General features: G+C 40.6%; 1 protein-coding gene across 3 annotated transcripts; it reads right to left on the bottom strand.

Moving 5' to 3' along the window:
• Positions 1-1537: 1537 nt before the first annotated feature.
• Positions 1538-23729, bottom strand: sin3aa (SIN3 transcription regulator family member Aa). Of its 3 annotated transcripts, none has more exons than XM_054619184.1 (21): positions 23704-23729; positions 17458-17674; positions 17012-17209; positions 16361-16467; positions 14992-15286; positions 14584-14832; positions 13713-13865; positions 13361-13516; positions 13142-13231; positions 12615-12733; positions 12310-12520; positions 11978-12094; positions 10662-10900; positions 9930-10113; positions 9103-9682; positions 7903-8072; positions 7595-7768; positions 6378-6470; positions 5828-5922; positions 5324-5516; positions 1538-4160 (listed from the first exon to the last, which is right to left on the bottom strand). In XM_054619184.1, exons 2-21 carry the CDS (start codon positions 17641-17643, stop codon positions 3930-3932), a joined length of 3840 nt encoding a protein of 1279 aa, XP_054475159.1. In that variant the 5' UTR covers positions 17644-17674; positions 23704-23729; the 3' UTR covers positions 1538-3929. The 3 variants fall into 3 exon arrangements, with proteins under 3 accessions (XP_054475159.1, XP_054475158.1, XP_054475160.1); XM_054619183.1 differs by lacking the exon at positions 23704-23729 and adding an exon at positions 19995-20147; XM_054619185.1 differs by lacking the exon at positions 23704-23729 and adding an exon at positions 19995-20147 and having other exon boundaries at positions 17012-17191.
• Positions 23730-23814: the final 85 nt, after the last annotated feature.

Below are 23814 nucleotides of genomic sequence, written 5' to 3'. Positions count from 1 at the left end.
CTCTACGTGGTCGCTCTCAGTGAGTTAATTGCTCTGCATGGTGAGTGCCAAGGCCTCCGAGCTTGAGGGACAATACCAGCTCTGTAGTCGTGACAATGGCTCTGCTCTCTGAGTCAGAAGTTGCGGAAGCGCCGACATTAGGCAGCTGAAAGCTGTTGAAAAGTTCAGGAGTGTGCACTCCAAGGAAGAAATCACGCAGAAGAGCTTTGGAGAGGGGACACAAAAAAAAAACCTCCCCCTTAGCCGGTGCTGCCTTTGAGGAACTCATTGTTAGCGCTGCCAGTGGGAGGCATGGAGGGCTCTGCTGGCATGTGTCGGACTCACTGCTCGTCAGGGCCTCAGCACCATGACGGCCAAGTGAGTAAAGGGGGGGTGTGTGTGTGTGTGTGTGTGTGTGTGTGTGTGTGTGTGTGTGTGTGTGTGTGTGTCTTTGAGTGTTTTGTTAAGGGGATGAAAGCTTAAAGGTACTGTAAGGGAGGTGACGTTTGGGTTTGGGGATATGTTCAGCTCTCTCACTGTACAGTATGTGGGACCACCCATGGAGGACTGACCAGAGGCCAGTTTCCCAGCAGATCTGGATCTCACACAAAGCGGCAAATAGACATTCATCCCGTTTCTATTAACAGCACTGTCACATCTCTCAGGTCACTAATAATGTGAGAAATTAATATATTTATTATTGTTTGAGAATAAGGAGTAAGAGGATGGTTATCATAAAGTTACAAATAACATTATTATTATTTATTTCAAAGTATATTTAAGTAAAATTTTGCCAGATTCTGAACAAGTGAAATATGTATTTAGTAAAAGTTAGCATGATATACCAGCATCAATTTAGATTAAATACATTTTTGCTTTTTAAATGTGCAGGTTTGCTGATTTTCTTTGTTTCATTCAATGAAAAAAATCCCTTTTGAAAGGCTTGCCATAACCTGTAATGAATTCATTAGATGTTTTCAATTCATAGTCAAGGAAGTTTAAATTCACAATACTGTATGTGTAAAATGCAAGGAGCTCTTCCTGTTTGTGGACAGTTGGAGGCCTCCCTCTGTAGGATCCTAAAGGGAATACATGATTCGATGGAGGTTTTCACGTAAGACCACATTTGTACTGTAACAATTTTTCTTTATCCTCTTTGTCTGCATGTCTTCAAATATTTTGGGAATAAAATCATTGTTTCTGAGGGTTCAACAACAGTTATGATGGAAAACCATTGTGGACAACATGAACTAGAATTATTCATTAACATATCACATTTTTTAGTACTTCCAAGCAGTATATATATAAATTCTCATGATAATTTATAATTTATCTTTTGTAATTTATTCAATTAATGTGAACTTGATCTGGAAAAGCAGCAGAAAATGGATGGATAAATTTACTGATTTAATAATATTACTTAATTTAAAAGGTCCAGTGTGAAGGATTTGGCAGCATCTAGTGGTGAGTTGGGAGATGGCAACCAACTGAAACTTCTCCAGTGTGTCGGAGAGCTATGTGACTCCAAAACGAGAATTGCCCCATCTCGAGCGTTTGGTTTGTCCGTTCTGGGCTACTGTAGAAACATGGCGGTGCAACACAGCGGACTCTGAGCTGAGTGAAACGCAGCCTTCTGCCGTCACAATACACAGTCCAATCCAACTAAATATACAATCTGATACAAAAATATTTAATAACATCATTGCCAACAGCAGTCAAGAGGAAAATATTCCAGACCTTTGTAACTGAAACAAATGACTTTCAATAACTTCTAAGGCATTTTTTAAAGAAACTTACTTCAGTGCTTTTTAAGACTTTTCAGGAAAAAGTGGATATAGTTGACAGATTCTGCACATTTAGTACATCAATGAATACACTGTGGCGCTGGTTTTAGTATACTGTAACTGCTGGTTAAAAGTCAACAATCTGTGTGCTGTTACTACTTACCTACCTACTAATTATAATTCATCATTAACGGATGTGAATGAGGCCTGTTTGCTTCTTGTAGTCTTGAGTACCAGTAAAGTAAAATGTCAATACTGTATCTGAGAAGAAAACCAAGACTAATCTGTGTATATCTATTGTGTGTTTGTTAAAAAAGTTCTCTTTCGGTTTTCCTGCCAGTTCACTGAAGGTTAAGTGTGAAAAAATAAGTCAATCAACAACTCCACAAAGTTCTCCGTAGGCTACAAATATCGTTTTTATTATTACTTTAAATAATGTCTAAATAAAGGGACTAAAGACATGCTCATGTGTGACTTCTTCCATTATCAAAAATATGGTGTGTGTGGGTGATGTTTGCAGCAGAAATCTATCCAGGGAGGGAAGTGTGCATCACACGGTAAAGACCGTTGTGGAGTCTTATTCATCTGAGGACCAATGAAAAGAGTCCCAGCATCACCACGGACGGTGTCGGTTGTCAAAAAGGGGGGGCAGTGATTTGTTTTTGTTTGTTTACCAACCAAATGTCACATTCAGAAGAAAAAACTGAAGTTATTTCTCAGATATAAAAACGGAAAGACCTGGATACATTTCTACTTTTCCACATTTTTTTTTTTTTACTACAGAAAATTAAAAAGAAAGGACATAAAGGAACACACAAAGGGGGGGAAAAAAACAGCTATTTTTATAATCAACTCCCTTTGGTAAAAACTGTAATAAATGGTCTTGCATTTGTCTTTTTCATATACATACTAACTTTAGCCATTTATCACTAAAGTCCACAGTAAGCTTGGAAAGTATTACTAGCACGACAACACAGATCTGTCATAAAAAGTCTGAGACTATATACAGTGTATTTACAACGTGAACGGCATGTGGACAGTCCTCCCAGAATGAGACGAACATGTGTGTGTGTGTGTGTGTTTATGTATGTGTGTGTGTGTGTGTTTGTTTATGTATGTGTGTGTGTGTACAAGCTGGTGTATTGGTGGAGGGCATTTTAAAAAGGTTGACTTCCAGGGCGGCGAGGATCATTTGTGTTAATAGAACTATATATAATATATATATACACAACACATACACTGGAATACATGTCAGTATCTGACATTCACAAGCTATACAATTTTACAGTCTGAGACCAAACAGTGTTGTGTGGCTAATTTTTTTTCTTCTTTTTGATTTTTTTTTTTTGTGTGGTTGTTGTTTTACATAAATGCAAACAGCGCTATACGATGTTAACCCGACAATACTGTTTGGGGCTCAGGCACAGTTTCTAATAATGCTGCCATGTGTTTCGGAGGAGGAAGTGTAAACCCCCGCTCCGTCTTGTGATAGGTTCATAATTGTGATTTGGCCTTAACGCAGGAATGTCAGAACCAGACCTCTCAGACTTTGTTGTGCTCCCGTCCAAACCGTCAATCTTGGAAACAAAACTTTTTGAAACGTTTTCCTCTTTCTACATAAGTGCACTTGTCCACCAATTTGTTTTCCACGGATACTGTAGAATAACACTATCATAAAGAATTCCCTGTATGCTTAATTCATCCCCATAGAGCTTACTCTGATGGCTTCAGACAAAATGGTTCCTTCGAAAAAAATCGAAAAACCGAAGCTCAGTTGTGATAAAAGTACAAAAAAAGCACCACTCTATCTTTCACAGGCTCACCGTTTAACGTCGCTGAGCCTCGTAGAAAAAGGCTCAGAGATGTGAGAAGTGGCTCCGAGGTGCTGGTAAGAGCTCAGGTCTGCGACTGGGTCGTGACGATTCCTATGTTTTGGCACCAAAAAGGCCCCTGCGAAAAAATGGGCCCAGCTAAAAACGCTGGTAAAATCAGTAATCCTGCCGCCCCGGGTGCAACGTACACGGTAGCTAGCTTAATTGTGCTCCCATGTCGACCTTAAAAACACATTAATAAGCCCTCAGCCCTACCTCTACTCCTGACCTGTTTGACCTCAGACCCAACAACCCCAGAAATCAGTCTCTCTCTCTCTCTCCTGTTTGTCCTCGGCTACGGCGCCTTGCTGGGCGGGCCGTATTTGACGCGGTACTTGTTGATGTTCACGTAGTGAAGGATCTCCGGCTGGCGGCTGGTGGTGCAGGGTAACAGGCCTTCCCGCGCGTTGCCCATCAGCCACTTGTTGGTTTCGGCGTTCATGTCGCGGGTGACGTGCTCCTTGGCCCACGTGTCCACCCAGGCCTGGAAGCGCTTGTGCAGCCGTGTGCTCACCCTCTCATGTGACTGAGGAAAAAAGAGGGATGTTGTTAGAAATACTCAGTGGTTAGACAATGACTTCTACAGATAAGATTCCTAAGTGACTAGAGATGATTAAAACATGACAGGAAAATATATTTAACGCTGAATCCTCAAGCGACACTGAATGTACTGAATCGTTGGTGTCTGTGAGAAGCATTTTGCATCAGAGCTCAGCTCACTGGTGGCTGAAAGCCCCAAAGATCCACTGTCAGCTCAGCCGTGATAAACAGCATGGTACGTGCCTCTATAAGGCTATTCGCTCTATAAACAGAGCTTATATAAGCCTAGTTTTTGCTGCATTTAAAGTAATATTGTGACATTTTCGGAAAGACCCTACAAAGATGTATATCACTCTCACATCTGTACGATTAAAAGTAAACTTTGGATTGAGCAGAAGGTGGCCGTTAACCCTTTTTCAGGCTTTTTCGCTAAGCTAAGCTAACAGCTACATATTTAGATATGACAGCGATATTAATATTGTCATCTAACTCCCTGCAAGAAAGCGGAAAAGTGTTTTCCGAGAGCAATAGGGCGCCTGAACTGAAAACAGTAGGGCTGTACCGAATGTTTTTCTTTTTTTAACATCCCGGCTTCTTCTGAGGTTTTTGAATGAAGCTTCAAATATCTATTTTTGTTGTGGTTGTTGATTGATGGTGCTGTTAGATAGCTGTGGGAGAGCAAACTGTTTTTGAACACAGTGAAAATGTTGTTTTTTTAAAGGCTAAATGCCAACAAATATGAATTGAAGCAATATGAATTGGTTTGATCAAAAAAAAAAAAAAAAAGGTTGTGAAATGATTACATCTATCTTTTTCAATACATTGTGACTTTTGCATATATTTGGGGGAATTAGATCTGATTATCAAGATAATGATATGTTGTGAAAGTATATTTTTTATTGTTTTATAAATCTTTAGGAAACCTGTCGCTCGGCTAAATGTATTTTTTGTGAATTTTTAATAAAAAGGCACATTGGATTTTTACAAAGGTCAAACCGCAGAATCAAATCAATAACACCTTCATTGCTCCTCTGCACCTTTAACACAGTAAGGGAGTTAAGTCAAAATCCATTTAGCAGAATAACAGAGGAAGTCATTTGGAGGTCAGTGATGATCCAGGTAATAGCAGCAGGAAAAAGCAGTGAATACCTGGTGAGCTCTCAGCAGCGCAGTGCGTCTGTACATGTAATCCTCAGACTTAAAGACGTACACCATCTTGTAAGAGTTGAGTTTGAACATGCACTCCATCTTCTCCTTTTCTAGGGATTTCTTGCCGCCCTCGCAGGCCTCTTTGTCCAGCTGCTCGCGACCCTTCTGGTACTTCCTGATCCGTCTCAGATTCCTGGTTACGAGCGCAAAGACACACTTGATGAGGGCGACTAATGAGAGCCAGCAGGAATGTGTCAGAACAAATCGATTTGAGTTAATTTAAATCAAGAGGACTCATGTTTCGACTTTTGCATTGACATTTCACAGTAGAGGTGTTCAGTTTACTGAGCAAGACACTGATGTTATGCAGTAAAAAATAAAAATTCCTTACCATCAACATCACCCTATTATTTCTGCGTCAAAAGACATAAAACTGCTTTCACAATTCAAAAAAAGAATATTTGCATATTTGACATAAACAAATGACCAGATGTGATGACTCACCTGGGAAGAAAAACTGGCTTCTGAGCGAGGTGCTCCCTTAACTCAGGTGTAGTGGAATCTGGGTTTAAGTAGCGTCCAACATAATCAGACCAACGCTGCAGAAAAAGGACAAGTATTGTATACAGAATTAAGACACAAATCAGGTACATAAACACTACTACTAACACCAGTATTACCAAAAGGTTGGCAATAGGTCCTTACTAGTTTTTCCACTCCAGCTGGAAAAGTAGACCCTCTTACTAGACAAAATGTAAAAACAACTTTTATTTGCATTTATTCACTGGAAAATCTAGTTTCCTCATTTAATATGAAGTAAATGCTCAAATATAGTACTTACTGTGACATAAGTAGCCAAATGGGAATCATTCACTTCCACTAAACATCAATTTGGTAATTCAAGACTAGTGAAAAGCCAAAAATCATGGCCTAAAAGTCCTCCGAATTTTGTCATTTTGCCAGCCATTACAGACTCTATTTGCCTAACTGGTGTGTTAAAAAAAGAAAACCTTAAAACCCGACAGTCTTTGACAGGATTTAAATAGTTTCTTACCTCAGCCTCCATGGGTTCGTCTGAGTTCTCCTCCTCTGTGTCGAGCAGCTCCACCGTGAGCTGCACCTGCGACCTGTTCCTCGAAAACATCACCTGAGAAAGTGACAGAAATGAAACAAGTGTGAAGCAAAATTTATTCAGTGTGTGAAAGATAAAAAAAAAGAAGAAGCGAGGATGTCCTGAGGGCTCAGAGGGCTCAGGTGCAAACCAGGTAGCAGCAACATCAACATATTATGCCTCATTTCCACTGCATGGTTTGTGTTGACTCACTCCTGGTATCAGGTCCTTTTCTCTACTTCTTGGATAATAAACCCTCAGAGTGGGAGCTATCATCAATCACTGGTCTGTAGTGTTTTAACTCAACCTTCTAATAACGCCTGTTCTTGTTTGACACCTCGACTGAGGTGGTAACAAAAGAAAAAGCACCAGGTACTATTACGTCTTTTGCTGATGGATAACCGAAAAAGGGCCGTGCTGTATCATCAGCAGTGGAAATGCAGCATTAGGTTGAAATCCTGAATTTTTGTGGAAGTCATGCAGTCTTTTTCATTATTCTTCTAAGAAAAAACACAACAAAGGCAACATTTTTCAAAGCTGTACTTTGTAAATGTCTCTCACTTCACTTTTCAGTCAAACTAGAGTTCATGTAACTGCCTGAAGACCCTGAAAGTTTTTGACAAAACTGAATAAAGTTGTGTGAACTGAGCAGGCTTTTGCCAGTAAACGGAAGTGCATCAAAAGGAATATTTGATGCACAGTTGGCCTTCAGCTTCTTTTACACATGGGCAGTGTAACGATATCATGTTTTAATAATTGGTAAGCTACAGATAACATATTCATTCATATTTAACAGGGCGGCTGATTTGTTAATTCTTTTCAACCTCATTTTAGATGCTTTAGATGCCAATCGACAGATGACTACACACAGCCCTGCTTTTATTTCACTCAGAAGTTTTAATGTTTAAATTTACAATGTAGAGAAGAGGCGGTTCCTCTTTGCAGAAAACAAATTTCCATATCTGGATTAATCAAAGCAACCACTTTGCAATCTGCAGCCTTTGTGGAAAACTAGTAATTAAAGAACTTCTCCTTATATAAACTTTCATTGAACCGATTTCCATATTTTCAAATATTCTGCACAATGTTTCATCACCCGTAATCCAATTGCATCACCTCCCCAAATTTCCCCGGTGACTGTGGGAACTTTATGAATTTACCTTGAAGCAGTTCTCATCAGACATGAGCTGCTCGGCTCTCCGCTGATACATGGACTCCGCAGAGCTCCTCGAGGACTGGGTGGACATGGTTCCTCCGCTGGCGCTGTTAGTGCTCTCTGAGAGGTAGAGGTCCGTTACTTGGACACAGATCTCATCACTCACGATGTGCTGGAGCTGGACGGAGAGAAGGAATTGTTTTAAAGTGGGGAAAAAACATCTTAAAGTAAGAACACTGTGGTAATGGAGGCTTTATGTGGCCGCCAAATGACACAAGAAATCTGGAGGTGAGAGAACAAACAGATGCTGACCTGCCGGACGATGCTTTGGATGAGCTTGTCCATTGTGAAGCCGATGTAAGCGTGAATGGTGAACATTTCCCTCAATGAGTCTTCGTACTGAGAGGCCTCCATATTTCCATCCAGCAAATTCCTCACCATTTCCAAGAAGGCTGAGTAGTAATCCTCCACCTCAATGTCCACTGGAGAGAAGAAATGTTACATAAAAAGAAAATCAGAAGGATGCTTGGCTCCGCACATGACAGAAAGATTGGCGGCATTTCAATCAATCGTCTTTGGCAAGCGGTGCTCCGAATCTGAGAGATTCCCTGGTTAAATATTCAGGTTTTTATATTTGAATACGTTTTTAGTTTTGTTTATTCACTATTTCTGTCAATTTATGTTCATTCATGCTTTTGTTTAATTATCAGTTTCAATAAAACAAATTTTTGTCTTGCACTGTCCATTGTTCGCATTAATCCTACAAATGTGTTTTAAATACTTTTCCTCTAGAAAGAAAGAGGAATCATGCGTAAGAGAAAAGGAATGTGGCCGAAAAGTCAATGGAAATAGAGGATTTATGCTCCGTCCTCAATGGAAAAACGTTTTAAATTGCAGTCTGGTTAAATTAAAAGGGACCGTTGTTGGAGATATTAGACATAGAGATGTCTGCCTTCTCTCAAAAATGATGGACAAAAAACAAATACAGTCAAAAAATCTCAACAGCAATGTTTCTTTCCAGAAATCATGATCCTGTTACTCAAGATAATCCCCAGACCTTGCCGTAAACTGTTTCTTGTAGGAACCAACTCCATCAAATCGGAGAAGGAAGCGTGCACCTACACGTGGAGAGAGCCTCGTGAAAGCGTGAGATGCAAACATTAACAGCGTCCTCCTCGGCTGAGCTGTAACGTTAGCTAGCTCATTGGTGCTAGGTGAGCTAGCAGTATTAAGTATGGTTTGGTAGAAAGAAAATAGTTCCTACGTGAAACTGCTCACAACGAGGTCGGGGGATTATCTTGAGTTTCTGCAAGTGACTTTGCTGTTGAGTTTTTCACATATTTTCTAGTTCCATTATATTGGAGAGAAGGCAGACATCTCTATGGCAGTTATCTCCAACACTCTGCAACTCACACCAAACTAATCTAGAGTGAGATATAACACTCCAGGCAAGAGGTAAATATGTCCCTTTAAGAACATAAATCATGTGTAGGTCCGTCTGTTTTTACTCACTGGGCTCCTTCAGTCTCAGCTGGATGGCTGGATTATCGTTCTTCTCCTTCTTCAGTCCCAGGACTTCCCTCTCCCAGTCCCGTTCTCTGACCTCTTCCTCGATCTGTCTCTCCGCCTGGCCGTAGAGCCGCAGCAGACGCGAGCACAACGTCTGGTGCAGCCGCAGGAAGATGTACCAGTTGTTGTTGACGTAGAAGAGGTTGTAGGCGTCGTCGGAGCCGCGCAGCTTCTGGGCCGCCGTGTTGCTGAACAGCAGCTTGGACTTGGTGGGGCTCCCGCTGCCGGGGACGCCGTTGTGCTTTTTGGACGCGCCTTCCTCCAGGTCCATCTCCTCTTCCTCCTCCTCCTCCTCCTCTACGTCGGAGAGCTCGCCCCGCTGGGAGAACAGCATGTCGGGGATGAAGTGGTAGATGATCTGTTTGATCTTGTACTTGTCTTCTTTCTGAATGCCGGCCTGCCGCTTGACGTGGTGGATGATGAGCGCTGCGGCGTCCTCCAGGATCTGGCTGTCCTCGTACGCCAGCGTCAGTTGGGGGCCTGTGGGAGGGGAGGCGTTCTCCTCGGATGCCTGCTCCTGGCGCTGCAAGGCAAGAACAAAGCGACATGTCAGAGTTTTGGATACGCAGAATAAATGATTTGTTTGTGATGCCAACATTGAGATAAACAGGAAATTACTACAATCAGTAATTTCCTGTTTGAGATACAGTTTCCTAAAGTGGTTTATGTTATTTAAAAACACGACATTATATAAGCTAAACGCTAACATGGGCTGTTAATTCAGATTTTAGTGGTGGTACTGCCCACAGGTACTGTGGAGAGAAACTTACCTCATCGTAAATGCTTTCGATTTCATTCAGCAGGGACTTGGATCGAAGCACTTTGGTGTCATTCTGTTTGAAGTTGATGCCCTGATGGTCGAGAGACTTGAGGTAATACTTCTCGTTCTGCTCCATCCAGATCTTGTTGAAGCCTCGCTGGGCTTCCCGCCACTCCTCCTCCTTGGTCTTTAACCTGGTTAGAAGAGAAGGCGAAAGGTGATTCATGTGCACACACACAATGGCAGAGCATTCAGTGTCACTTTTGTTACTTTACATAATCACACGACTCTAAAGTCTGATGCAACATGATGCATTTCAGACTTTGGTGCTAAATTAAAGCGTTATTGGACTCTTCTTTTCAAATCCTTCCACATTGATGGAGAACATGGAATACAAAAGCACAGATTTAATCTCTGGAGCCATTTTTTAAATCTACCACTTCAACATTATATTGGCTTTTCCGTCCCTGTGTGGAATTTGTAAGTTTATGGGCTGTGGTTCATCACCTCAGTCAGGCCCCAAAGGAAGCAGTTGTACACTCATCCATGTAAACAAAGAGCCTGTGAATCACATGTTTATGTCTGCGTATGTTCACCTCAGTGACTCTTCACCATATTCAAAACTACACGATAGAACTCTAGTTAAAAAGGAATCTCGACACAAAAAAAATGCTTCCATACCCAAATACACATCAGCTTATTAAAAAAAAAAACATTGTTCAGGGGTTGGTTTGATTCTAACCTCTTCAACACGATGGGGACAGAAGCAGCAGGGTTTTTCTTCAGGCCATCGATGATGTCGGGCGCCTTGTCTCCGTATATCCTCTGGATGGCTTTGCGGTGTACGACCTCTGAAGAGCCGCCCAGCGTGTTGTCCAAGCGGAACTTGGCCTGCTCCTCGGCTGACATGCGGGACAACTTCCGCTGTACCGTCTCCAGGACTCTGATGGTCGACAGGTTGGTCTCCAGTACTACATCCAACTAGTGGGCGAGAAGAAAACGGTGGTTTTTAATATTCATTGCTGTGTATGAATGTCCTTTATTTTTAATAAAATCATATTGTTTAACGTGTCCCAACTTTTTGTAACTTACAACCTCTGTTTAAAAAATTCTGAGGACCAACATCGCAAATAAATAAGAAAAAAACAAAAACGTGTAATGCCACTGTCAGCTGTAATGACCACATTAAACATCTGCTTGCCCTCACCCATCACTACCTACCATTATGCATACAAATGGAATGTATTCAGGGTCATATTTCCTCACAACACACTTTGGAGCTTTAACTAGTGCAGGGTCGTTTCCCACATCACTGTTTCTGATTCTGGAACCATTCCATTTTGTGTTGCTGCATTCAAAGGAATGTTAGCTAGCTAACAGTGGCAAAACATGGATGTATATTAGAATTGGATATCAGACTCTAAGATTGCGCCTTTATAGTTCAATTAGAACTGTTTGACTGGTGCATACGCCAAAAATATTTCTAGCTTCGGGGTTAATTCCAATGTTATGGGGCGCCCACTGAATATGTGAAGTAGTTGCAAACCCATCATGGCCAAGCTGAGCTACAGGAACGAGCAAACAGTTCAGCTGTGACATCATTCGGAAAAAGTGACTTTTAAATGTTTATAGCTGGAGGTGGCCTGTCAACAGTTTAAAGACGTCTCTTTTACAATAGTGGTCTATGGGGGAAAATACTTTTTGAGCTCCAGTGGACGTTTCATTGCATATTTCAAACAACGTTTCAAATGTAACATTTATGTGAATTCTTGATCACATTTGTATATTATTAAAAATATATATATTCTTTATTTAATCAAACCATATGGCAGTACCTCCGGGGTCCCCTAGATGGCGCCCTGAGGCACACCTGTTAAGAATGGCCGCTGTGTAATATTCTTATGTACTTTTGAGCAATTCCACTGTTGTAATTCAAAATTCTTTGTTCAGGGGAATTTTAAAAGAGAGAAATCCTGGAGGAGGAAAATGCAACAGCTTTTTTTCACCCCTGTGTCGACATCAACAGACAAGTTGTACATGTTTAATGTTCCTGCTCACCTCAAAGCGCTCGTCCTCACATCGGTAGATGTGCTCCTCGTACTGAGTCTTCTTGGAACTGACAAACGTGGAGTCCTCAGACCAGGAGGGGAAGGAGACCCAGGTGTCATTTAAGACCTGGACAAGGAAGAAACAATCATGCCGTCTTTAAATTGAATAAAACAAATCTCATCTATTTACATTTACATCAAGATAAGTCATCTTGTAATTAGAAAACATAAGGTTTAAAACAAAAACTTGACTTATAAAACACAAACAACATGGTTTATGACAATATTTTCCAAATCTATTTCTTTACTTTTAGTTTTTCCTCTCTTATTTTCCGCTCTTACCTCTTTACAAAGTGGAGTTCTGCCCGTGCACTTGGGCTGCTGATAGCTTTTGGGCAGAGCTCTGTAACTGGAACCGAGTCTCTTACAGGAAGCATAATCAATCTCCATGGCGATGCCCTCGGTTGCCCGTTCCTTAGGATACGCTTCGATGTGGGACATTTCCCGATATCCCAAGAAGTTTTTAAACCAGTTGAACAGCTCGGGGAATTTTCTGTATAACAGAATCAAGTGAAAAAACATGTACGATGTTTAAAGTGAACTGTAAAAAAGAAGTATTTTTCCAGGTGAGACGACTGATTACTCACCCTAAAAAGGGCAGCACCAGCTGCACTAGTTCAGCCCTGGAGATCACCTCCTGATTAAAGATGACCAGACACCGCAAGAAGTTGTCGTAGGCCTCTGCACTTCGCAAGGCTTTTCGCACCTGAAGTGAGAAATAAAATGTTGGAACAGAAAGTGACAAAGCCGAGTAGAAGAACAGAAAATAACCAAAATATCTTAACACAACCAGGCTGCAGTCATCTTGGAAAGTTTGACTTAACAGTAGTCACTATTTGAAGATTTTAAGAAGGTTAAATGTTAAACTTTATTAGATAACCACTATAAGATACTTGACAAGACAAATAAAAAGTAAACAGTTTTACTTTCTGAGGTTAATTCTTGTTAATATTCCCTAAAGTCTCTATTTTGCTTTTCCAAGCTTCTGCTTTGACTTTATGATTGCTTTCTTCCTTCATATCCTGTGTTTATATCCTTTCATTTAATGACTGTTTGCTTTTCACATAAACACAAAGATAAAACAGAGCACACAATAAAAAAATAAAAAACTCACCTTCTCAAAGAACAGAGATTCTGTTCCGACTCCATGCTTTGTGGCATCTGCCACCGAGGGATCCTTCAAACTCAGTAACTTGGGCTTCTTCTGCAGCGTCACCAAAATAGCAACAAGAAGACATCGGGTCAGTCATTTAAAAAAAACAACTGACAGGAAATAAGAAGGAAACAGGAGTCGACTATAGCTTCAGCGGTATGTGAGGATGCATGCGTGTACCTTGACAGGGGGTGTGGTCCCTGGACCTTGATGACGGCGGATCTGGCAGCCGTTCTGATTGGGCCTCTGTTTGTTGTTGAGCTGCAGCTTTTTGGCAGTGCCACCGTGGTCGTTCCGTACAGACTCTGCTTTCTCAGCTGTGGTCTTACTTAGCAGCTATGAGGAAAACACAACACTGATTAAGCCGAGGGTACATGAAGATACAATGGGATTTCTCCAGGAGGTCAATGTTTAGAAACAAGGTTGAATGCACAATGTTTAACTGGTATAAAGTATCTGAATATGAAAGAAACAGCCCGATTCTAAAACTTTTAACTTCTGCACTAAAGTGAAGAGAAGGGTCTCTGCTCACCACCGAACTGTTGGCGTCAGGGAGAAATTGTCCAAACTCTGAGAGCAGGTCCTCCTGGTTCTTGAAGAGTCTTGCCACCTGAGCGTACACTTCCTGCTCCGTCAGAGCCGGTGTGTAGTTTCCACCAGCCTCCTTAGCATTACGTTGCTCCTTCTGTAGTGGACAAGCACAAGTTCACTGTTAACTTACTGCTGAAACTGAGTAAAATAAGGGTGTTGCAGATTTCCTTATTAATTGAAAAAGTGTTGAGAATTGGGTTGTGTTGCTGCACCCAAAAGGCCCAAACAATGATATGTTGTAAAGCTCACTTTGGACAAGGTCATGTTACTGAAACGGCAGCATTTCAAGTTTCATCAGTGAAAATGGTTTCATTAGAAAAATGAGGTCAATCGGTTCCTTCCTTAAAACAGGAAGTATACACTACGTAATGTTTCTGCACTTAACACTAGAGCTGCACTTTCATGTCGCAGAAAAATGTATGTTGCAATAACAGTTTGGCCCAGAATCGTGCAGCACATTCACATAAGCACATAGATTCTTGGAGGCAAATAACATGAGTAATGCACATAAACATATTGTGTTTTGTGCTCAAGATCAGCTTGTTTGTGTTTTCTTGAATTAGAAAGTTTAGTTCAGAAGATTTATGTGGCTCCTCCCTAAATGTGATGACATTTGTAAGAACCCAGAGGTCTGCTATATTCTCTGTTAACAACTTATTTAGGGCTGACGAATCACAATGTTAACCACACCAGATAGTCACTGCTATGTGCTGACACTTCCCCACAGACCACAGAAGAATAAGGACTTTTTCTGCATTGAAAGTACCTCATACCAACTCAATCACTGTGCCTTTCTGCCGCAAGTCACTGACCTGGTACGTGTGGAGGATCTCCAGGAAAGCTTTGTAGATGTCGGGCTGGCCCTGGAAGCGGTTCTTGATCTTGTTGACGTAGTTGATGGCGTGGTTGAACTCCACGGGCTGGTTGTTCTGCATGGGCGGCCCGGTGGGGGTCCCGCTGAGGGGCAGGTGGAGCTGCATGGGCGGGGAGCGAGGAGAGGCGTACGCAGGGATGGACGGATTGCTCTGACTGCTCGGGGTCAAGGCCTGGGGCTGAAGAGGCTGGGAAGGGCCACAAAATGAAAAGTTTGTAACACAAAACATCAGATTTGTTAAACTTTTTTAAACCTGTGGCGATGGGAATAAGAAAAAAAAAATAATATAAATATATATATATATATAGAGTGATGGGCTTTTTTGTATTGTTTGTCACTTTCTCACCTTGCTCATCTTGGCAGGGGTGGGCTGTGTCAGAAGGGGCGGGGCGGTGGTGGTCGCAGCAGACGGGAGCTGGGGCGGATGTTGGTTAGCTGCCCCCGTTATGGGGATGTTCTGGACTGAAATGCCATGCGGCGTGATGTGGTGGATCTGACCAGGCGTGGTCACGTTGACTAGGTCAGCGTGCTGGACCTCGATCTTGTAGCCAGGCGGCAGGAAGGTGTTGAAGCCCATGATGAGGTCGGGGTGACCTTTGAAGAGCTGTGACACTCTGCTGATGACCCCGGGGGTGTCAATACTGGGGGAGAAAAAATGAACAGAACAAATTCAAATGTGCTGTCATCCTGCCAGTCACAAACCGTTTCACAAGTTTGCTTGTCTGTTCAATTATGTCCACAGTGTAGGAATTATTTTATAAGTCAGTGAACGATTGTTGAATCTATATTCTGTTATTGCTTTTTACTGTATCAAACTTCATCAGCATCTAGTACATGGAGAAAAAACGAAGGCATCAAAGCCAACCAATATTGAAATCCAACAAAGCTTGAATTAATATTTACTTTTTTCAGTTATGGTGGGACTATCTATGGAGCCTCTGCATGTAAATATTGGTACACTTGCTCGGAAAAGCATAAACCTGTCCTTAGATTCTGGGATCATTTACATATTATGGATTTAGCTGATTGCACAATTTGATTACACAACTTTAAAGATGACTAAAAGTTTAGACTAAATCCTCAAACTCACAGAAACTCATGCAGAGCTTCTAGTTATCATGCTCTCTGATCATTCACGGAATGGAAAAATAATGCTTTTAGCTGCTGAAGAACAAATGTAGCCTTAACAAAGCTGTTGTTGTGGAACTGTTAGTAAACTGAATGTGAAGTTGTTTTGAAGTAAAATGATTGTTATCAGCTCTTTCTGACTTATGTTTCTATTTGAAGAACAAACTAACTCACATGTCTCTTGGTTGTATATTTATATTATCAGTCATAAAGTCATCTGCATATATTTTCCCTATCTGTCAGGCTGTAACTTTCTTGCATCAACTACCATCCTGCATTACCTGGGATGTTACTCAGAGTGCATTCAAAAGCTGCCCACATTGTGGGGCATTGAGAGTTTTACCAAACCAAGAGCAGCTTGTAACCTTTGAACTTCAGATTGCTGTGAACAAATGCAAACTTTTAGCTACCATCTGTTACAGAACGGACTGGCTGTTAGCAGCAAAGGAGGTCAGTGAAAATATGCTAATTGTCTTTGTGGAGGCAAAAAAATGAAAGTCAAGTCAAAGACTTTTCATGTTTTTTGGGACACATAGGAATGAGATTTATGGTATTTGTTTCTGTAAAAATCAAAAGAGTGTCCTCACCTTTGAGACTTGAACTCTTTCATTATGTCCAGAAAGTCATTGTAGACCTGAGGCTGGTTGCCAAACTGCAGTTTCACTTGATCCAAGTAAGACAGAGCATCTTCTACCTTTGGGACAGAGAAGAGGAGAAGACAATTTCATCAACCGTTCAAGCTTATTTTTACTTCTACGTTTACTATTGTCAGCATTGCCCTGATTCTGAAACATTCATACAGTAAAAGAACCATAACTTCATTTAACAAATCAACAGTGACCATTAACCCCACCATCACATTTTGAAATCTTGACAGGCACTGGGGAAAAAAGCAGTATATAAATAAATTAATAATCTACCCAAAGTTTAAAATGTTCATTAATATGACAGCATGCTTTTGGTTAAATGCTTCCCTGTGAACCATCTTCATGTCTAGAAACAAATAGGGTTTAGGGGGAAAATCAGATCTTTGTGTAAAACAGGTGAACCAGCCACCAGAAAATGTGCTTAAACTACTCGAAACCAACAAATCAACTAAACATCTTACAAGGTTAAAAATACACATATGTCCCTAAAACCTCTAATAACATTTGTATAAAATTCCTTGACATTTGCAGGTTTCCCCATTTGTCGCGACATCTGTGAGATTCTGTCAAAACAAGAACAGGTGGACTGACCTTGAGCCTCTGGAACTGCTGGCCCTGTGCGGAGGCTTGTGGAGCAGCGGTATGGCCGTGCCCCGACATCACTGAGGGCCCATGGGACTGGACTGCCGGGCTGTGGTGGTGGGACCCGCTGTGGACGGCTGGGCTCGGGGTGTGCCCATGCCCGCCACTGTTCTGGGCGACGTTGGCAACCTGGGAAAGTAGAGATACCTGTGACAATGACGGCAAGTAGTTAACTTCAGGATATCTGGTTAGACATGATGGATAGCACTTTGACATTTATTTAAATCACCATAAACAATAGGCATGTACAGCAATTTATCTTTGTAAAAAGTGAGACATGATGGCGGTTTACAGGATAGAAGAAATACAGAGCTTTAGTCTCTGACAGGCAACACAAACAGGATTAAAATGACAGTAAGCTTTAAACAAATCTGCAGTTCACAAGCGGAGTATACCTGGTATCCCTGGGGGACGGAGTACTGGACGCCTGCTGTGGGCTGCATGCTGTCGGACACGGCCTCATACACCGCCGGGGCCGGAGCAGGGGCCAGGACGCGATGCTGGAAGGCCTCCGGGTTGCCAGCGAGGCGCCGCTGCTGGGACGCAAAAACCGTTTCCTGATCCTCCAGTCGCCGCTTCATTATGAACTCATTCTCGTAAGAGCTGAGAGACCTGCGAATAAACAAGCATATGGACCTTATTTCTAACTGGCAGTTATGAGAAGCCATTAAATCTGCCTCTTTTGATTTCATTCAGTACTTTGTGCAGGAGCATATGGCAGTTATTTGATTTCTTTGTACTTCACGATGAATTTATGGTTACACGCTGAGCCAGAGAGCCTTTTCTGACTGTTTGGCTTGGGAAGAGAATGGTTCCATGGTCTCTGACCATAAAGCCAATGAAACAACCAATGCTTTTGGTGGCAAAAAGACGCCCGAGGGTTTGCAGAGCTAAATTACATGGGAGCATATTGATTCATTGACTTGTTATAGCGCATGTCAGTTTGTGTTGTACTTTTGGAGACGTTTTTTGCGGGAACTAAGTCAGTGTCACGATGACATAATATGAAGATTGTGCGTGTCTGATTACACTTCTGTTTGAACTTGCAGACGTCCCGAAACTCTCTGCCAATATACGCAGGAGACGTGCTCAACAGCAGAGCAGCTACGTCACCAGAGGACTGCTGCAGAGATGGTGGAGCAACAGTAGGCAAAACAAGGAAACTTTGTGTGTGCATGAGCAGATTGGAGGGAGATATTTAGGGGAAAGTAAGCAGATAGGGAGGAGGAGAGCACCGTTAAACAACAATATACAGCTTTTGCTCCTTTAATGGACTGTCTCATATATGTTTGTGTACATAATCTCTTTCTTTGGATTTTTTAAGTTAATTTTTTCAGAAAGACCTACTAAAAGACCATGAAATGATTACCTTTCATACAGTTCCCCTCCTTGTTATTAATAACTGCTTAATTATTTGAAGACTTGTGTTTCTGGGCGCTCTTTTAAATCACTTCTTAAGACACATTTTTACAGAATGGCTTTTGTGTGATGTCGTCGTTTTAATGTGTCCTTTTAATTGGTTTTAGTATTTTATCTTATATCCGTTTACTATTTTATGTTTACCTATTTTACTTGATTTTGTTCATTTATTTGATTGTCACTTGTTATTTCATTTTGTTTCTTAGTTTAGTTTTATCCTAATGTTTCTTCCATTGCACTGTTTTGCTGCCTTGTCTGTCGAAGCACTTTGTAAACTTTGTTTTTAAAAAGATGCTACATAAATAAAGTTATTATTATTTGTGTGAATACAATCTTGCAGAAACAAAACAGTGAATGTGTCACAAACAGTTTACAAATTATAAAGAATAAGTATGTTGCATATATATAAATATATATATATATATATAAAATAAATATATAATATAAATAAATATATATATAAATATATATATAAACATATATTATAAGCTTGCAATATATATATATATGCGGGATATAATAAATAAATTATATATATATCTTATCTATATATATATATATATAAATAAATAAATAATATATATATATAAATAATATATATAAATAAATATAATATATATATATATATATATAAATAAATATATATAAATAATAAATAAATATATATAAATAAATAAATATAAATATATAAATAAATATATATAATATAATATATATATAAATAAATATAAAAAGCTTTAATTTAACCCAATAACCCTTTGCTTGTCAATGATATCTGCATCTAAACGTTAACTTGCATTGAACGCATTTCATTGGCTGAGCAGACTGCGCGTCATACAGACTGCGCGTCATACAGACAGCCTACGACAGAAAAAAGAAGAAGAAAAACCTTTAACCTCACGTTTCATCACGCGAGCAACAAAAAAGTGACACAATGGTCTCGAGACGCTCCCGGAACGCTCAACATTCTAGTCGCGCGCTTGCGTCCGTTGCCAGGCTAGTTAGTCGTCAACGGCGACTCACTCACCATCCCCTTTACGGCCCTGGCAACAGCAGCACCGACCTCGAGTTACGGCAGACGCCCGCCATTTAGAGCGTGGCGCAGGGTCGCTGCAAACACACACACACACACACACACACACACACACACACGTTTAACTGGGGGAACTGGGAAGTGTGGGGTGGTGGTGGTGTAGTCGTCTTACTGGCTGTTTTGCTGCCTGTTGAGTTTAATAGCACACGTGACGTTTATTTGTTTCTTTTTTTTTTTTTTTTTACGACAGTTAGCATACCTAGCTGCTATGCTAATGTAAACAACACGAGTGTGAGTCCCCGACGCCGCGCACGCAGCCAAGATCTGGCGTGGCTCCAAAACGGGCTGCCTGGTGCCCAGCCTGCTCTGTCGGGTGCATTTTTTGGGGTAACTTATATCGGATCCAGCGACATGTGGAGGAACTTATTAACGCGTATGCTAGCGGGAGTTAGCATGCTGAATGAACCCAGCCGAACTCACCCCAAGATCTCGAGTGCTGCTGTGTTAATCCGTTATCCAAGTGGGGGTAGTTAGTTGTGGAGATGCCACAGTGACGGGTAGTGACTTTATCAGCGGCGTGTGGGGTTAAAATAAACAAAGTCGAGCTGCTGCAAAGTGGAAAACAATCTCCGCTCCGTGAGCTCTGAGAGGAGGGCGGGGCTACATCACCAAGCCCCGCCCCCTCTGCGACGCTATTGGTCGGTTCGTTCGAGCGACTCCGCGGAAGGGGCGGGGCGATGACGCCGGGTTGGGTGTTCGAACTGTCAATCAAGGGTTCTCTCGCATAGCCACACCATGCACGCCCATTTTGATTTGAAGCGCGACAATGTACCAGTCCCGCCTGTGTTAGAGCACACTTTAATTTAGACTTTTATTTGTTTTATAAGTGACATGCAGGGGGTTTTTATTTATCCTACACAATTATGCAAACAAAAAATACTTTTTTTTGTATTTCTATAATATGATTATTGTAATAATAACAATAATAAAGGAGTTGGGAGACTTTTTAACATCCATATGGGGGTAAATGCAGGCATTTGTTATTTAATGTCTCTGTCCCTTCAATAATATGGAGCAAACTTATTAAAAATACTGTTTTTTTTTTGTATTTCTATAATATGATTATTAAAAACAAAGTTCAATAATAATAAAACTAAATAATAAAGGAGTTGGGAGACTAGAGCACACTTTAACATCCATTTGTTTTATAATGACATGGGGCAATTTCTATAATATGATTATTGTAATAATAATGTTGGAGACTTTTTAACATATATGGGGGCAACTGCAGTATGTTGTGCCTTCTCTCACACTCTCCATGTGTTAATAACACACTAATAGATAATCATTGTGCAGATATTTCCTCTCATAGTGTCAAAGATTTTTAACACACACAAAGACAAACTAAACTTTCACTTGTTATTTCATTTTGTTTCTTAGTTTAGTTTTATCCTAATGTTTCTTCTATTGCACTGTTTTGCTGGCTTGTCTGTCGAAGCACTTTGTAAACTTTGTTTTTAAAAAGATGCTATATAAATAAAGTTATTATTATTGTGAATACAATCTTGCAGAAACAAAACAGTGAATGTGTCACAAACAGTTTACAAATTATAAAGAATAAGTATGTTGCATTATATATATATATAAATAATATATATAAATAATATATATATAAATACATCCATATGGGGGTAACTGCAGTATGTTGTGCCTTCTCTCACACTCTCCATGTGTTAATAACACACTAATAGATAATCATTGTGCAGATATTTCCTCTCATAGTGTCAAAGCACACACACAAAGACAAACTAAACTTTAATGTTTATTAAATGGCATTTGTTATTTAATGTCTCTGTCCCTTCAATAATGAATGCTGAATAAATAATGTCCACTTGCACCATCACTTTTATTGTGTTTATGTTGTGTGTGTGTATCATATTTTAATAGATATATACAGTACCAGTCAAAAGTTTGGACACACCTTCTCATTCAATGGTTTTTCTTTATTTTTTTCTACATTGTAGATTAATATTGAAGACATCCAAACTATGAAGGAACACATATGGAATTATGTGGTAAACAAACAAATGCTCAACAAACCAGAATATGTTTTATATTTTACATTCTTCAAAGTAGTTGAATGAGAAGGTGTGTCCAAACTTTTGACTGGTACTGTATATAAAATAATAATAATAATTATTTTCTTGGCCCTGAATAACTTCTTTGAGAACCCCTATAATAAAGCTCATAAAACTTGATTTTGACACAGGACTCTCTGCAGGAATTAACATTATTACCTTGTGGCACTTGGTAATCGGGCCCTGATTATAATACATACATATACATACATGTATATATAGATCAATATATTGTTACTTTTGACACTAATTTAGCCAACCAAGCACCTTGTTGTACAAATACAACATAATACAGTAAAATAGTAAAGCATCTTTAAAGGGGCCATTCTGTATTCTAGGTGCTTTACTTTGATACTGAAAGTATTTTTGGTGATTATACTTTTTTTTACTTTCCAAGTAAACATTTATACAATAACTTTTACTTGAAACAAAAGTATTTAAACATGTGTTATGACTTGTTTTATTCATAGGTAAAATTTGAATACTTCTTCCACCACTCTCTGTACAATAAATGCACATGTCAAATATTAAATAAAGTACAATTACTCCAACAATAGTATTTGTATCTACCCTAATTAAGGATACAAAGCACCTTGTTGTACAAATACAACATAACGCAGTATCTACTTGACTTACACTAACCATGCAGACCACATCCAATCATCAGACACTGTTATTGCATCTATTTAGATTTCACCTAAGCTCGACCCACAAACAAGCCACTTCCTGGAGTCTGGTAAACACGTGACTTTGTAGGAGGGAGTCTGCTTTTTGCACTCGTGTCCCTCCCTCTTTGTGGACACTTGAGCCAATCCCTGCAGCCTACAGTCATTGCAAATCCCCAAAAAAGGTGGAACCTCCAAAATAAACCATCGCCCACGACAGGCGGAGCTGCAAAGCCAGCCCGGGATTCCTCTCTCACAGCCCGGGGACGAGGACTCAAAACAGGACGCACAAACAACACATAGTGCTCCATATCCAAGCCTGGCTTTCCACCACACACATGCATGCCTTCTCTGCACAAAATATGCATTTAACCAAACAACAACAACATCATTTTATTTCCCGTGCAGCTTAAACAAAAGTATCTGGTTTCAAGTTTTACGCATGAAAAGCATGCAAGACAAAACGCACTGCGGGCTGTGGAGACCTCCTCCTCCTCCTCCTCTTCCTCCTCCTCCTCCCCCACCCATCCTCCCTACACTACATGGTGTGCACACGGCTGTGAGGATCAGCCAGCAAGGGTTTGCTTGCTGGCTGATCACAAGGCTTGCACTCTCTCCAAACAAAAGCCACTTAAAGCGCATCATCTTGGAAATCGACGCGCTTTTTTTTTTTTACCTCCCCAAATACGCACCGGTGGAAACATGGGAGAAATATGGAGAAATATGGCCCCTAAAAGGAGGAGAACACTGCATCTTTCTCCTCCCCTCCTCCTCCCCTCGGTAAGAAGAGCTGATCCGGGTTGCCCTTTCCAAACAATGCCAAAGTCAAACTACACGGTTGTCTCTTTGGTGGAGACGTCGGAGAGCCACGCCATTCCTCCTCCTCCTCCTCCTCCTCCTCCTCCTCTCTCCCAAACAAACACGCAGCCCCATTTTTATTTATTATTTCCTGCAGAGAGGAGGACGACTGCACTGGTTTACAATCATATTCTTTGTTTACTTCGATAGTAAGAGGAGTAAAATGTCTCAACATAACAACTCCTCCCCCTCTCCATTAGTGTTACATGCGCTCTGCACACCAAATGTTTCCAATTATTGTGAGATTGTTTACCAGCCAATATAAAAACATGACCTCCTGCATTATTATTATTATTATTATTATTATTATTATTTTGTGCCATGTATCGTTATGTTTTTGTTAGGGGAGGAGGGGGGGTGTATTCTGTAGTCGTTTTTAAAAAAACAAAAACCTTTTGGATTAATTTAAGGACACAAAAAGCAATTTTACGCACGACTGCTCCATAAACCCGCTCCTACATAAACCTCGCTCACTGTTCACACCAGCAACATTGTTAATATTATTGAGTTTAACCAGCTGTTACATACCCAGGAAAAAGACTCCTTACTCCGGATTCGTGTTTGTAACAAAATAGTTGGAGACGCCCCCCTCCGCAGGCATTGGCTCACACTCCTCTGCGCGTCATTTTCATTTTGAAT

The sequence above is a fragment of the Anoplopoma fimbria genome, chromosome 19, assembly GCF_027596085.1.
Source record: "Anoplopoma fimbria isolate UVic2021 breed Golden Eagle Sablefish chromosome 19, Afim_UVic_2022, whole genome shotgun sequence".
In the NCBI taxonomy this organism is placed as follows: domain Eukaryota; kingdom Metazoa; phylum Chordata; class Actinopteri; order Perciformes; family Anoplopomatidae; genus Anoplopoma; species Anoplopoma fimbria.
The sequence above is the reverse complement of the archived record's forward strand: the minus strand, read 5'-3'. Positions and strand labels throughout refer to the sequence as shown.